General features: G+C 36.9%; 2 protein-coding genes across 2 annotated transcripts; both read left to right on the forward strand.

The window, feature by feature from the left end:
* Nucleotides 1-4,077: 4,077 nt before the first annotated feature.
* On the forward strand, nt 4,078-4,996 carry LOC119993766 (leucine-rich repeat extensin-like protein 3). The gene has a single exon (XM_038840991.1). The coding sequence runs from the start codon at nt 4,283-4,285 to the stop codon at nt 4,796-4,798; it is 516 nt and encodes a 171-aa protein (XP_038696919.1). The 5' UTR covers nt 4,078-4,282; the 3' UTR covers nt 4,799-4,996.
* Nucleotides 4,997-5,877: 881 nt separating this feature from the next.
* Nucleotides 5,878-11,766, forward strand: LOC119993786. The gene is made up of 13 exons (XM_038841021.1): nt 5,878-6,020; nt 6,268-6,370; nt 6,458-6,519; nt 6,756-6,806; nt 7,043-7,069; nt 7,575-7,679; nt 8,655-8,762; nt 8,922-8,993; nt 9,087-9,137; nt 10,141-10,203; nt 10,298-10,422; nt 10,558-10,768; nt 10,898-11,766. The coding sequence occupies exons 2-13, from the start codon at nt 6,271-6,273 to the stop codon at nt 11,615-11,617; spliced, it is 1,695 nt and encodes a 564-aa protein (XP_038696949.1). The 5' UTR covers nt 5,878-6,020; nt 6,268-6,270; the 3' UTR covers nt 11,618-11,766.
* Nucleotides 11,767-14,783: the final 3,017 nt, after the last annotated feature.

The following is a 14,783-nucleotide window of genomic DNA, read 5'->3' on the forward strand; positions in this document are numbered from 1 at the left end:
AGGTATTTAATTACTGTTATGACTCATAATTGAGTGGCAATGCATACAATAATTTTCGAAACCTCTAAATAAAGAATGAAGAAAACGTGTTTGGGCACGTGTGAACGCGGCTTTGGAGTTAGGATATTTTCTTGTTTATTTATTATATATATATATATTTTTTTATTATAGAGATGGAAGGGCGGGTGGCGGTTGGTGGACGGTGACTTTTGGAGTTATTGATTTAGACTTGGGTCGGGATTTTAGGAAACCTTTGGACTTGTTGATGGGTTAGACTTTAGAAAAGGCTGATAGTAGGGCCCATTTGGGTGGGCCAGGATGCTGACTTGGACGTCCTCAAAATGAATTGGTGAGTTTTGGTAAGCAAAATTTGTGGAAGATTTTGATTAATTTGGTGAAAGGGGAAAAATGGATTTTGTTGAAAATTTGGAACATGCCATCATCATAAAGGAAACTATGTGATTTGAATTCTCCCACTTTTTCACATTGGATTGATTAGTAGAGACTTGGAGAAAAAAAACTATTCCAAAGTAAAGAGTTGGCAATCCCTCTATGAGATTTCAATTGCCATTCCTTTGAAACTAGGTAATAGGGTATTTAGATGGAAGAAATTGTGTGCTAAATTCAAGAAAGTCCATGGAAACAATTGGAATAGACTTTTTTTTGTGATCGAGGAACCACCCAGTACAATATGTCCTTTAAACAATTAAGTGGATATAAAACTCGAACTACCAAAAAAGCTTGCACTATATTGATGACATGCAAGACTAAGTTGAAACCCATGCGAGAGAAATGAGGCTCCTAATCTCTCCCCAGAAGTTGGATAGACCCATGAAACAAAGAAAATTTCAAAAAAATAATACTCCAAACTGATTCGAATTCTCGACTTTAATATCAAGTCCAGAGATATAACCAAACGAGGACTCGCGGCGTAGTATTTATTATGCATTAATTCCGGGATGGGCGCTACTTCTTAGGTTACAAAGTCAACATTATACACTACTTTTGACCAGGCATGAAGCGTAACCTTGTATTCTAAGCTTCTTCACAACGTAATCAAATGCCCTCCACTTCCTCGCCGGCCCCCCAAAAAAAAACGTGCTTCATTCTTTATTCTTTCATCATGCAATTTATTTGAGAGTTGAGAATAAAGGTGGGAAAAAAAAAGATTTTGGGTCGGATAATATTACGGGTTTATGAAATATTTACATATCCGGACCTTAATTCACAGTGGATTTCGAACATACTTAATTGATTACACTTGGATTGATTTAAATTCATATAAGTAAATTGGACAATAAATTACTCGGATTAGGGTCTAGACAACTAAACTGGACAAGATTTATGTGTTTGGACCCATATTTGAAGTTGGTTTAATCCGGATCAAACAAATATGATCATTCAAACCTGATAGAGTTTTGCCATCCCAGTTGAGAGATTCTATATAATCTACCCAGATGCATTTTTTACCACCCTATGTACAAGACACTTGGACTATTTCCATCTTAATCTAATTTACAAGAAACATGGGAATACAAATTAATAGAACAGAAAAGAGTCGTCATTAATGAACAGTTTTAGAAGCATAATTAACACCAGGAGGTAGTGAGAAGCAGCTGTAGAATTGCACTTTTAGCACAAAGGAAAGCTCGTGGTAAGAACAAGCATGCACTCGGTCAAAGTTTGCGGAGTACAGACCAAGAATCTGCCAGCCCATTCCCGTTCCCGTCTGTTAGGTACACACCAAAGTCCCACATTGATAGACATGGGATAGATTATGGGTTTACAAATGTAGACAATATCTCCATTGGTATACGACTTTTTGGATAGAAATCCATGAAAAAAATCCATGAGGGCGTAGCCTCAAATCGGTCCAGCAATTGCACATGAGAGCTCCATCTGTTCACGCCCGTCCAAACGCTACCTCTCCAGACTCTGTGGAATGGTGTCCGGACACTAGCACTCCAAAACCTACACCGTCTTTTTTGCTTGGCTTGCATACGGTTGAATTTCTCTTTTCCCTTCTCCAAAAGAGGGTCATGCACAACACAGGTCCTCATTGCGAGACATAGGATCGTCCATGTTATGATCTGGGAAAGCGCAGACACTTGCATTGATAGCCAATGCAAGTGTCCGACACGTGTCATACTGTCATGTGATTTTTATTTTTTTTAATTTGAAAATTATGTCGGACATGCAGTGCATGTGCATCCGACACTTCAAAACACTTCAAAAGAAGTTGACAATGCCTAAACCTATTGAAAATCGATAAATTGAAGATTCTAACTTTTAAGCACGCCGACAATATCAAACGAGTAAACAAAAAACACAAAAGTTTGGGTAATATATATTAGCCAAATTTTACAGTATATTAGCTATCTAATTGTAGTGTTATGTAAGTTTGAGTTTTGAATCTTTTGATTGTTATGATACCATAGACTTATAGTATTTTGATTTGTAGTTGGATATATATTTATTAGACTTATAATATTTTGATTTGTAGTTGGATATTTATATGAATTAAATATAAATATATTCATTCGATATTTATTTGTCGTGTCCTCAGAATTATGAGAATTGCCGTGTAGACATATCCGTGCAGTGCCGTGTCCGTGCTTCACAGGTTATGATCCTCCATTGGTTGAGATCCTCAGCATCATCAGACATCCAAACATGGTACTACTCCTTGGAGCCTGCCCCGAGTATCACTCAGCAGTAATGGCAATACCCAAAAGCTCTGGAGATGGCAATAGTGGCCATAGTCGCAGTCATGGACAAATAAGCAGTTCTTGCAGTGGCAGCCCCTTGCCACATTCCCCCTTGTCAAGTGGAATCAGGATATTTTGTATGCCAATCATTCTAGTTAAGAAATGTTTGGTACAATATACTGATCAATATCAAGGTAGTGGAGTCGGAGTGTGTGTTTGTAAAAGAATCTGTCGACACTATAATCCCACATCATTCTGACATAACCGAGTCGAGTGGTTTATAAACAAAACGCATACCCTTTCACATCGAAACAAAGAATATGATGACTTATAATAATCACTCATCATATTCTTAACTCAGAATATCACTCTATGGAAGAAAAGCATATCAAAACAAAGAAGAAAGCATAAAGGGGGAGAGTATGATGAGTGACTAGGTGCCTTCAAAGGTGGATTATGTTTAGAGAAAAGTATAAGAAAAGGTGGGAATGAGATTAGATTGTCAAATAAGTTTTCTTAGGGTTCCTTACCCCAAAAAAATTAAAGAATACAACACTTGCATGCTCCACAACCCAAAGAGATAATAAAGCAATTATGTAGTGTTTAGCTTTGTCATTTATGGTTCTTAGGTCCTATTAAATATTAAGTATAGTACAAGTGGCAGCCAATTCAGAAACAATATACGAAACTGTTAAGAATCTCAGTATTTTGTGTCCCAACATGATTCATGTGAAATCGTGGACTCTACATGTTAAATAATGGCTCATATTAGAAGTATTATCTAGTACCAAAAACCCATGAGGAAATGAGAAGTTGTGCGAGAGGGGAGCGTTGCGTACCAATACAGATGTGGGTTGGTTATTTTTGTATGGGGGATAAATTTGTATTTTTCGATTACCTAGGTAGATAGTATATAAGGGTTGAAAACCCTAGCCTAATGTACTAAGGAATTTCCTATATTGAAAATAGTTGCAAAGCCCAAGAACATAGGGATGTTGTCGAACCTCGTAAATCCTATGTTCTTCTTCTCTTTTTCTCTTTTCGATTGATTCTCTATATTGTTCTATAATATGTGATTGTCTGTGAAGAATCTGTTTTGCAACATTACATACCCACATAATCCATATGAAATCGTGTACTTCCATGTCAACATGTGGGATAACTGGGATAAAAAACACTCTAACCCGTAAGACTGCTGAACACTATTCAAGGTCCTTATGCAATAACAGTATTGTCCCTGCAATGAGTCCTCAAATCAAGCAAAAAAAAAAGGGCAAAACTTGGCTTTCAATGGAAACTGGTATTTGGATATGGCTTCAATAATTGGTAAATAATAAAATCAAACCCTTTAACACAAATTAGTTTGGAAGTAAATTTTCCACTTTGCAGCAATATACCACACTTGATCACCAAGAAAATTTCTTAATCATTTCTTTTTGTAGAGCCATGAACAAGCATGAAACAATGAGCCTATTTCCAGGCCTCATTTTAGGCTGTCCATATAAAAAGCACAGAACATGTAAAAATGGAGTTTATTGAATCTGGTCCTTTTGAAGTCTCTGCAACTGGTCCAGATGGCTTGTTATTATGTCAATAATCCACAATCTTCAAGAAAAAAATGGCTTGGTTTGTTTGTGAAGGTAGCAATATTGGGCATTGTCATGGTTGCCAGCGTAAACTCCGAAGATCAAACAGGTTTATTGTGTATTAGTGATTGTGATACATGTCCAGTCATTTGTTCCCCACCTCCTTCACCAGTAAAATCACATACACCGCCCCCACCACATTCATCGCCACCGCCACCGCCACTGCTGACGCCAATCTATCAATCCCCTCCTCAATCTGACTGCCACTCTCCACCACCACCACCACCAGTGCCTTCACCAAATATTCCAAGGATTAATGTTGTTCCCACACCTCCTTCTAGTTCTAACAGCCCTCCTACTTCAGGTCACGCGCCACCCACAGCAGGACCGCGCGACTCCCCTTATCCTTACTACTATTTCTATGCCTCCAAGGCCTCTGATCTTTGTTTTCACACTTCAAGTTTTGTTGTAATGTTGTTGTTTCATGTTCTGTATATATTTTAGGTGAAATGGTTGGTTAGATGTTGTAATTAAGAGGTAGATTATTTGTTGCTTGCTACCTCCTCTCCTATTCTGGTTGTGCTTACAGAAGTTATTTTTCGTTTCTGTTGTACATAGCTCTTCCCTTCTGGTCTGACTCTGGGTTTTAATATTACTTACTAATGTATTTATTACAATTATGAGATGATAATGTTCTTGGTTCTAATAGCTACATGTCATCCTATTATCAAGTAGCGTATATCCAATCACTCGACAATAACCTAGTTAGTTATCTCTTCAAAACTTAGGGTGTATGACGCCCGAGGTCGACAGTTTAAACCATTCCTCTGCGATATTTGCTTGTAGAATCATAATTCTGTAAACTTGTCCCATTTTCGGACCTCTACCCTTCTGGTCTAACTCTGGCTTTTAACATTAACACTAATTACTAATATGTTATTGAGATTATGAGATGATAATGCCATCCAACAACCTCATTTACATTTAGTTTAAAATTATAGGATAAGTATTGAAAAAGTATAAAACAAGTCCTGAATAATTTTTCGGACAAAATAAGCTCATCTACTTTGTATTTTGGGCTAGATAAATCGGATTATGAGGCTCTGCAATTAGTTTCAAATTGTAGAGTTTACAATTAGAATCTAATGGCTTGAGAGATGTGCCACATCATACCACATTTTTGTTTTTTCATTTTTAGAATTTGTATGACTTTTTCTTCACTGTTTGATATGAATTGTAGATTCTAGGGAATTGTGGAGCCCCCAAATCTAGATAAACCACCCCTCTTACCGGATTCGTTATAACTACGTTGATGTGGTGCTAAATTATGACATTAATTTTTTGATTTTTTAAACTTATCATTTTAAGATTAAAATTACAATGGTTGAATTAAACAGTGGAAAAAATAAAATAAAAAATAAAAAATTTAAATCAAACGAGCCCCTTGTAGGCACTAGGCAATGCAATTCATACCTTTAACGGATCGGTCCACATGGATATGTTCAAGGCCCACGGGCCACGGGTCAGGAATGAGGGAGGGGTCAGTTATAAATAAAGACTAAATAGAGAGGCAAAGCTGAAAAGTGCATTTCTTGCAATTCCCCCTGGGTGACGACTGACGAAGCTTTTGACGCCCTGCGTTTTGGAGCTGAGAAAAAACCCTCACTCCTAACGTTCCAGGAACCAGCTTCAAAAGCTCGCTCGATCGATCGTGCAGAATACGCAGGTACATGTGGTTTCTCACTTAAGCTCTTTCAACCATCAATTGAAGAAGCTATGAATATGCTTGTCTTTTTTTGGGCCTTATTCATGGATTTTAAGACTGTGTAATGTGTATTGTTGAACAGTTTGGTTTAGTTTTTCTCGCTTTGTAGTTTAAATTTCTTACTGTTGTAGAATGTATGAGATCTGAAGAGATAACACCAAATTCACCATGAATTTCTATTTCAATGGTAATTATTATGTAAGTTTAGGCCATGGCCTCCGACGCACGAGATTCCGCGGATCAGCATCCTCAACCACAGAAGATACAAATATATCCTACCTTGACCGCTGGGGTTTCCCCCTTCTGGAGAGGTGACTCCGTTTCTAGTTTATTCTCGGGTATGTGCCGGTTCATATGTAGATTGATAATGTTAAATATGACTCTGTATATGCTGGCAGATAAGTATGAAAGAGATGCTATGAAGTATTGGGATAGATTCTACAGGCAACATGAAGACAGAGTAAGTTCTTCCAATGGTTCTCCTTAACGAGACTTTTTTTTTCCCCTCTTGTTATATGTGATCCTAGTATTGGGTTCTATTAGTTGGTTAAAATAATTTAGCCCCAATACTTTGCTTGGGGGAGTGACTGCTTATCCAATTTTCTTTTTAATAGTTTTTTTCCACAAAAGTAGCTGATCCTGGTTCTTAAGTAGTATTGGCAATGAGTCTGGATTTCTTCTGTTTCCTTTCTTCAGTTTTTCAAAGATCGGCACTACTTGGACAAGGAATGGGGCCAATATTTCTCTGTAAGTTCATAAAAGACTGGTTTTTGTGATTTTGTCTATATTTTCGCTTTGTATTATCAATGCAAATCGAAACAATCTCTCTACATATTATGTAGAGTTAAGGTATGTGTATATCCTGCATGTTCCTGACCCCACCCACTGCAGGAGCCTTGTGCGTAATTTTTTTTTTGGTATTATCAATGCTTTGTCTCTGACTTTGTTTACTATGGGTTTTCCATTAACTTTGAAATCTTTAGGGAGCACAAGGAAAAGTCCTTTTGGAGGTAAGTTGCTATATTCCTCCTTTCATTGAGCCTGAAATGCTATCCTCATGATCTTTTTATGCATCAACGTAACAATACTTTTGAGAATTAATTAAGCCATATGATGCAAGTCTTTTTTGATGCATCAATAGTGCATGTTTTCCTTCCACACCATAAAGCTATTTAAAAACTACTGCATAATAAGTAGTTATTGAGAATGTGGGATTCCCCATTGTAGGAACTGGGAGTATCAATCACTATCTTTGCTAGAATCCCTTTTCCATTTTTTTAAATTCAGATTATCTTTTTCAAAAATTATAATAAACATTTTATCATTGAAAGAATTGCGAGTTTTTTTGAATAAAAGATCACTTTATTGAAAACCCACCGAGATGGTGCCGATCAGCACATTATTGCATAACAACCTATATATCACAGGATCAAGTCACTGAAAAACTGTAGTTGTTGATTCTACTACTGTTAATTTGTTATACCTACATTCATTGATTACTGAAATTTTTTACAGGTTGGCTGTGGTGCTGGAAACGCCATCTTTCCTCTGATTGCTACGTACCCAGATATTTTTGTCCATGCATGTGATTTCTCACCTCGTGCTGTTGACTTAGTGAAGGTTGGCTTTTCTTGTTTGTAACTCTGTCCCATGCATCGGTTTTTATCAATTGAGAATGCAGGTGTTGTTTATTGTGCTGTAGTATTGTGAAGTTAGAGTTAGTTGATAACTTGAAAGTATAAAGTAAAAACAAAGTTAATCAATCTTATATGTATTTATATATTGAAAATTCTTTTATTAATGATTTCTCTGCAACTAAAAATGGGGTATAGATACCAAATAATTTAAGATTGTCTAATTTGCCCCCAGTGTTCTCTGTGCCATTAAACACAATAGATCTCACTCCCTATGTCATATGCTTGGATGGGAGTTGCTCAATTGTCTGAAAATTGGGGGAAAAATTGACCTTTGACCTGGAAGTTGTTGATATAGCTTTTGGCTTGTATTGGTTAGGGGAATCTTGGCATAGAGGTGAAAGTTGCTTCACCATAAGCTAGGCATTATAGGTTTGAGCCACAGAAGCAGCCTCCACACAATGCATGGTAAGGTTGCCTATGTTTTCCCTTCCTGCACTCCACATATACTGGAGAAGCCTCCCCCCCCCCCTGGCGGTGTTTCATTTATCAAATGGCTTTGCCTGGGAGCTTTTGGGGACAGTGCATGAAGCTAGGAATCCGTCAGTTTTATCAGAATTATCCTTTTTCCAGCATCCGGCTTCTTATTATTTTATTTTTATTATGTTTATAGTAACCAATTTACCAGGTAGATCTAAAATGGGGCTTGGTTTCCTGGGCAGCACGTTTCCTTTATGAACACATGTTATTGAAAATATTAATACTTTCACTGTAATCGTATGGGTAATGGTTAAACTATATTAATACTTTCACTGTAATTGTATGGGTAATGGTCTTCCTTTGCTTGTTGCAGATACATAAAGACTACACTATATTAATACTTTCCTGGGCGTTTTGGTTAAACTATATTAATACTTTCACTGTAATCGTATGGGTAATGGTCTTCCTTTGCTTGTTGCAGATACATAAAGACTACACTGATAACCGTGTTAATGCTTTTGTGTGCGATCTGACTATTGATGATTTGAGCAGGCATATTTCTCCGTCTTCAATAGATGTTGTAACCATGGTATATGCCAAAATTTATTGTTTATAAGTTTTTAAAAATTCATTAAAAGTAATTATTGTATGATAAATGCTGGCTGAACTGATTTCTAGTTGAGCACCTTGTTGCATCTTTGAGATGTACAGGTAATAGTTGCTTTTAGTTAACTGACCTGTTAAGCAGATATTTGTGTTATCTGCAGTGTCACCAGAGAAGATGTTTCTAGCATTGCGTAACATTAAAAAAGTCCTCAAGGTAAGTATTAAGTGCAATAAAATTGTTCACATCACATAAAGATTAACTCTTTAGTGAGAATTAATTCCAACCCTTTTTTTTGTGTTTCTCCAGCCAAATGGTTATGTGCTGTTCCGTGACTATGCTACAGGTGATCTTGCTCAGGTTGATCACCAATGCCTTTTTCTCTTCTTTAAAATTTTTTTAAATAATTTTTTTGGAAGCTTTTATGTCGTAATGATTGGCCAACATGTGGTAGAGTTGCAGGGATACAACCTAGAGGTTACAAGTTCAACTCCTGGAAACCACCTCTCCACATATTATGTGGGGTAAAGTTTGCATACATCTTGTTTGTTCTCGATCCCGCCCACTGCGTGAGCCTTGTGCACGGGTGTTGGTTACCATTTTTTTACCTTTTATGTTGTAATGCCGTCTTGAAGTTGATTTTCTTCTTCAGTTGATATATTATCATTTGACAAAATCTCATGTTGGTTGTCTAATATGGGTATGCACATGCTGTAACATGATAACTAGCACATTTTCATGCATACTTGTAGAAAGAATGTTATAAGAAGCTGAAAGACGCTATATATATGTATAGGCTGCAAACTCTCCAAATCCTTGCAGGACATGGGATCCCCTCAATGCAAGCTGCTGGATCAATAAGATAATGCTAATAATTGTAAATGGTAAGCAATATAAAATCAGAACAAAGATGAAAGACTTCTGATTTTCCCTCTGAAAAACTTCAACAATTCTAGAATTCCCGATTAAACAAAACATTTACAATATCATATCAAACTTCGGACATTTGGCTTCTCTAAATACAATTTATTCTTTCAAAATAAATTAGATGACATTCTGGGAGATTATGCATTATGGACCATGGTTATAAATTCTTCCACTTCTAAGCATGTTGAAGTGTCCAGGGTTTCAAATTAGTTTTTATGCCTCAAAATATTGAAAGGTGAATGTTGACTGTCGAGGTAGTTTTGTTCTACTGTGTTTTTCTATTCAAGTATCTTTTTGTTTCTAGGAGCTATTTCTGAGCTAGAGTGAAGAGAAAATTTTTAACTTAAGAAACCCCTTGCTAGATTCTTAGTCCTTTTTAACATTCCCTTCCCCCAAACTTGCCATTTCTGGCCTTGATATGCTTTATGATTGACAGGAAAGATTCTCTTGCAAGGATCAAAAGATCAGTGAGAACTTTTATGTCAGGGGTGATGGCACTGTAAGTATCGGAATATGTTTGTTTCTTGATGTTACAATTAGATTCATATATCGCATACTCATATTGTGTCATACACTCTCTTCTTCTTATTCAGCGTGCATTCTATTTCTCAAATGACTTCTTGACAAGTTTGTTTAAAGAAAATGGGTTTGATGTTAAAGAATTTGGTTTATGCTGCAAACAAGTTGAGAACCGGGCACGTGAGTTGGTGATGAATCGGTAAAATGTTCAATGTTGCACTAAACTATTATTCCTGCGTCCAAATCTTTAATTTTATCTTTCCATTAGGTACGTTGGATGGTACTTCTCTTTTAACATAATCTTTGGTGCAATTGTGTTGCTTTGTGATTATAGGCGTTGGCTCCAAGCTGTGTTCCAATTTTCAGATGGTTTAAATTCTTTTTCAAGTACAGAAGGTGAAGTCATGGTAGGCGTTATTGGTCAACACATTAAGAAGTCCGAGGTCAAGGAGAACAATCTGAAGGATTCTACGAACAACAATGAAGTGGACATGTCTGAGGGTGTGGGGGCTGAAATGTTTGGTATTTCACCTTCCAATAACGAGGTAGAACTTAGATTTCTGTTCAGTTTCTTTTTGTTTCCTCGTACGCTTTCACTAGTTGAACGAAAATATGTGGATTTTACTGCCTTCCGAAATGTCCATGCATCTATTTCTCTTTTGGTCATTGTGCAGATGCAGATCATCGAGGTCAACCTCAAAGGGTTGAACTTGAAGATTGAAGTGCTTTCCAAGGAGCACCAACACACTTGTAAATCAACTGGCTTGATGCTGTGGGAGTCGGCCCGTTTGATGACTTCTATCCTTGCAGAAAATCCAGTTACCGTTGCGGGGAAAAAGGTTTTGGAGTTGGGGTGTGGCTGTGGGGGTATTTGCTCTATGGCTGCTGTTAAATCAGCTAACCTCATGGTTGCTACTGATGGAGATACGAAAGCCCTTGAGCTTTTGAGCCAAAACATAAATTCTAATCTTAGAGCACCTCTACTTTCTAGACTGTATACAAAGGTACTTGATTGGGGAAACAAAGAACATATAGAAGCAATCAAGGAAATCAATAGTGAGGGTTTTGATGTCATCATAGGCACCGATGTGACTTACGTTCCTGAAGCCATTTCCCCCTTGTTTGCCACCGCCAAGGAATTACTTTCAACAAACAGAAGCAATGTTGATCTGCATCCTGCATTAGTTCTTTGTCATGTCTGGCGACGAGTTGATGAACCATCCTTACTTTCAGCTGCATCGCAATTTGGTTTTAGGCTTGTTGATAAGTGGCCGGCGAGACTAACTGATCAATCTGGAAGTAGTAGTATTGCCAGCCCTTGGTTTCCAGAGGATCTATCTACGGAGAGTATTGGAAATACAGCATTGAGTATCATGTATTTTCACAGGGAGTGAAAGACATCCTTGGGTTTCCATTCATTAGTTTTGATTATATTTATCGAGAAAAGGGGTTTTTGCAGAATGAAATAATACTGGCAGAATCACTGTGATGTAAGATGAATCGGTGACACATTTGTCATTCTTATGTATTTCTTTTCTTTGCACTTGTGTTTTCCAGTATGGAACTATCCAAGAAGAATATGTTGCATTTCTACTGCCACTTCAAGTAAGAGAAAATATAGCCAATAACAAAATGCATAATAAAACCACTTGTCGATAATTTAATTGGTTATGACTTGGGGCGTATGTCGCACGAGATTAGGCATTCGAATCAACCGGTTAGGATATTTTTTGACGAAATTCTGGTTTCGTGGGCTTGTTCAATTTTCGAACCCATACCCACATGGGATTCGGCCCAGTTTAAACGTGTTATGAACTCGAAGTTTATGCCCAATTAGATCTTGGAACAGCAGCTTACAACACATTGTAATTTTTTTTTTTCCAGTGGATTCTTCATTCTTTGTCCCCCCAACTGTTTTGTGCAAAGGCATCCTTGATAATGCTGATAACTAGTCAACAAGAGAGTTTGATTTCTCTGACAACAACAATCAAATTTGAGTATGTCCTCTCTCTAGAAGGGTTTTTTTTCCCCCTTAACCCTACCAAGTAATTTGAGTCATCAAACACCAAGTAATTTGTATATATATATTTTTTTATACCATGATATGATTCAGGAATATGCCACATTATCTAGAACCCTCGACCACTTTCGCAAATGGAGAATATATGCATACATATATAAATGGATGCATATATATATATATACTAGGAGAGAGAAGTAGTAGTCAGTCCTTTGGACTAGAATGAATGTATATCCTTACTTATATAGTGAGTAGTGTAGTGGGAGATGCATGCATCAACCTCTTGGAACAAATCTGACCATAGGAAAAATGTTCTTCCACTATCACTTCAGTGATGTTGAGATGTTTGAATGAAATAGTGACTGGTGATGGAAGAAGTATGCGTTTATTATCCACCCCAACACTAGTCAACGACCAAACATACCAATAGAACAAATCACAGCCTTTTCTCATGACCAGACAATTCAATCCCAACAGTTTCTACCATTCATAAACTTACACCCTCTTTTTTGTTTTGAGAAAAACAACCAAAATTAAGAAGATTTTTGAAACAAGGAGATTAAAAATCATGTATATGGATGTGGGCTTAGTAGGTTGTCCAACGGGAACGAAAACCAAGCCATTGCCTATGAGTCGCCGGTTCATTCTTCAATAGGCACGCGGTCAGATCGAGCCCCTGACTCCTCCTCCCACTGCTTGGGAGTTTACGGTTTCATCTTCTATTTCACTTTCCGATGGGGGTTCTTTTCACTCTTCCTTAATTCACAGTACTACTTCGCTATCGATCACCCAAGAGTATTTAGCCTTGCAAAGTGGTCATTGTTGATTCACACGGGAAACCAACCCCTTGGACTACTACGAAAAACACCATCGGATTTCAAAGTAGCACGATCTAATTCAAAGATTTCACCCAATTGAGCACGTCTAGCATATTTTTTAACAGTAGCGGGATCACTATAACTGACGCCGTTGAGTTCACCGCTGGTTGAGTTGTTCTCGGTAAAAAAAAAAAACAATTGTCTTTATAAATAAAATTACAATATTAGTTATCCGGCCATTTTTGCTACATAAGATGGATAGCCCAAAATGAAGAGTGAACCATTTTTTTTTGTAGAATTTCTACTTGCAAATCTGCTGAAAATAGAAGCAACCGATATATCCCCTTGATTCATAAACAATCTTCTGCTCCACATTAACTTGAATGATGATGATATATATAACACGTAAACTATACAGAAGTTCCAGTTTCAAATGGACATATAAGAAAATCAAACGTTAGGAAATTAAGCTCATGATTCTTGTGCTGTGCTTTGAAATTCAACATACATATAAACCAACCCCAGGCAGCCTCCAAATCATATTGACAGAATTGGGTAAAGAAGAGGTCAAGAAAGTTGGTGGCATGATGACAAGGGAGCTCGCGACCGAAGTCTCAGTGAACGGCGACCGTAATTATAACGGTCTTAAGGTAGCAAAATTCTTTGTCGGGTAAATTTAGATCCGCACAAAAAGCGTAACCAAAATAGGCCTCAAGAACTGAGTAATGAATGATCATATATGAAACCCTAAAACTTTTTTGAATGCAAGGATCTATATATGAACTCATTATCCAAAAATTTAGTCCTTCTATGCTGTAGTTATGTTTTTCTGATGACTGGCCTGCTCAACGATTCACATACATATATCATAACAATTTATAAACAAGACCCAGATTCAGAAAGTTAGGAAAAATTAAACAGAATTATTGATTATGAACACAAATACAGAATTAATATATATATATAGCTTGACCTAAAATACAATTACCTAATACATATACTGATATACCTAGACAATTATATGAATTAGTGAACTAGTCATGATGCCTATATTTCATATATATATATATATATATATATATATATATATATATATATATATATATATATATATATATATATATATATATATATATAGATAGATAGAGAGAGAGACAGAGAGAGAGAGAGAGAGAGAGAGGAGAGAGATGGCGGGGTGACAGACAGAGAGTGAGCACGCATAGCTTCAAGCATGATGGATCATGGCAGAAAGTACCATGTGTGCTCACTCTCTTCTGTCACCTCCCTAGCTTACCCACACAAAATCAATTAACCCGACCCTGAATCTTCAACCGTCTTAATTAGAAACACCTCCTGTATATATACATATATATAAGCCCTAGATAATCTATATATATGGATACTGTTCCATAAGATGGAACATTTGGGCATATACATATAGCTATCTATCTAGCTAGGTTTTTCATTTTGTAAGTACTGCTGGGTTGTTGTGTGAAGGGAATTGGAGTGTTGGGGGTTTATATAGAAGGGGAAAGAGAGAGATGTGTGGCTCTGGCATCACTTGTGGAATAACCCTAAATTATTTTAAAGAAAAAAAGAAGAAGACATTAGCTTTTTCCATATATCCCCACACACATTTATTCAGTTACTGTTACCAATGCGTCTTGTAATTCTAAATCTATCCACCAATCCTCTTTCTTCTACCTTTATCACCCCCCCCAA

Source organism: Tripterygium wilfordii, chromosome 23 (assembly GCF_013401445.1).
Source record: "Tripterygium wilfordii isolate XIE 37 chromosome 23, ASM1340144v1, whole genome shotgun sequence".
In the NCBI taxonomy this organism is placed as follows: domain Eukaryota; kingdom Viridiplantae; phylum Streptophyta; class Magnoliopsida; order Celastrales; family Celastraceae; genus Tripterygium; species Tripterygium wilfordii.

Excerpts from the sequence above, each read along its gene's own strand:
- LOC119993786 (XM_038841021.1), top strand. The coding sequence starts at position 6,271 with ATGGCCTCCGACGCACGAGATTCCGCGGATCAGCATCCTCAACCACAG. Across the intron at positions 7,070-7,574 it reads AAGGAAAAGTCCTTTTGGAG|GTTGGCTGTGGTGCTGGAAA; the intron begins GTAAGTTGCTAT and ends AATTTTTTACAG. Across the intron at positions 10,769-10,897 it reads TTTCACCTTCCAATAACGAG|ATGCAGATCATCGAGGTCAA; the intron begins GTAGAACTTAGA and ends GTCATTGTGCAG.
- LOC119993766 (XM_038840991.1), top strand. The coding sequence starts at position 4,283 with ATGGCTTGTTATTATGTCAATAATCCACAATCTTCAAGAAAAAAATGG.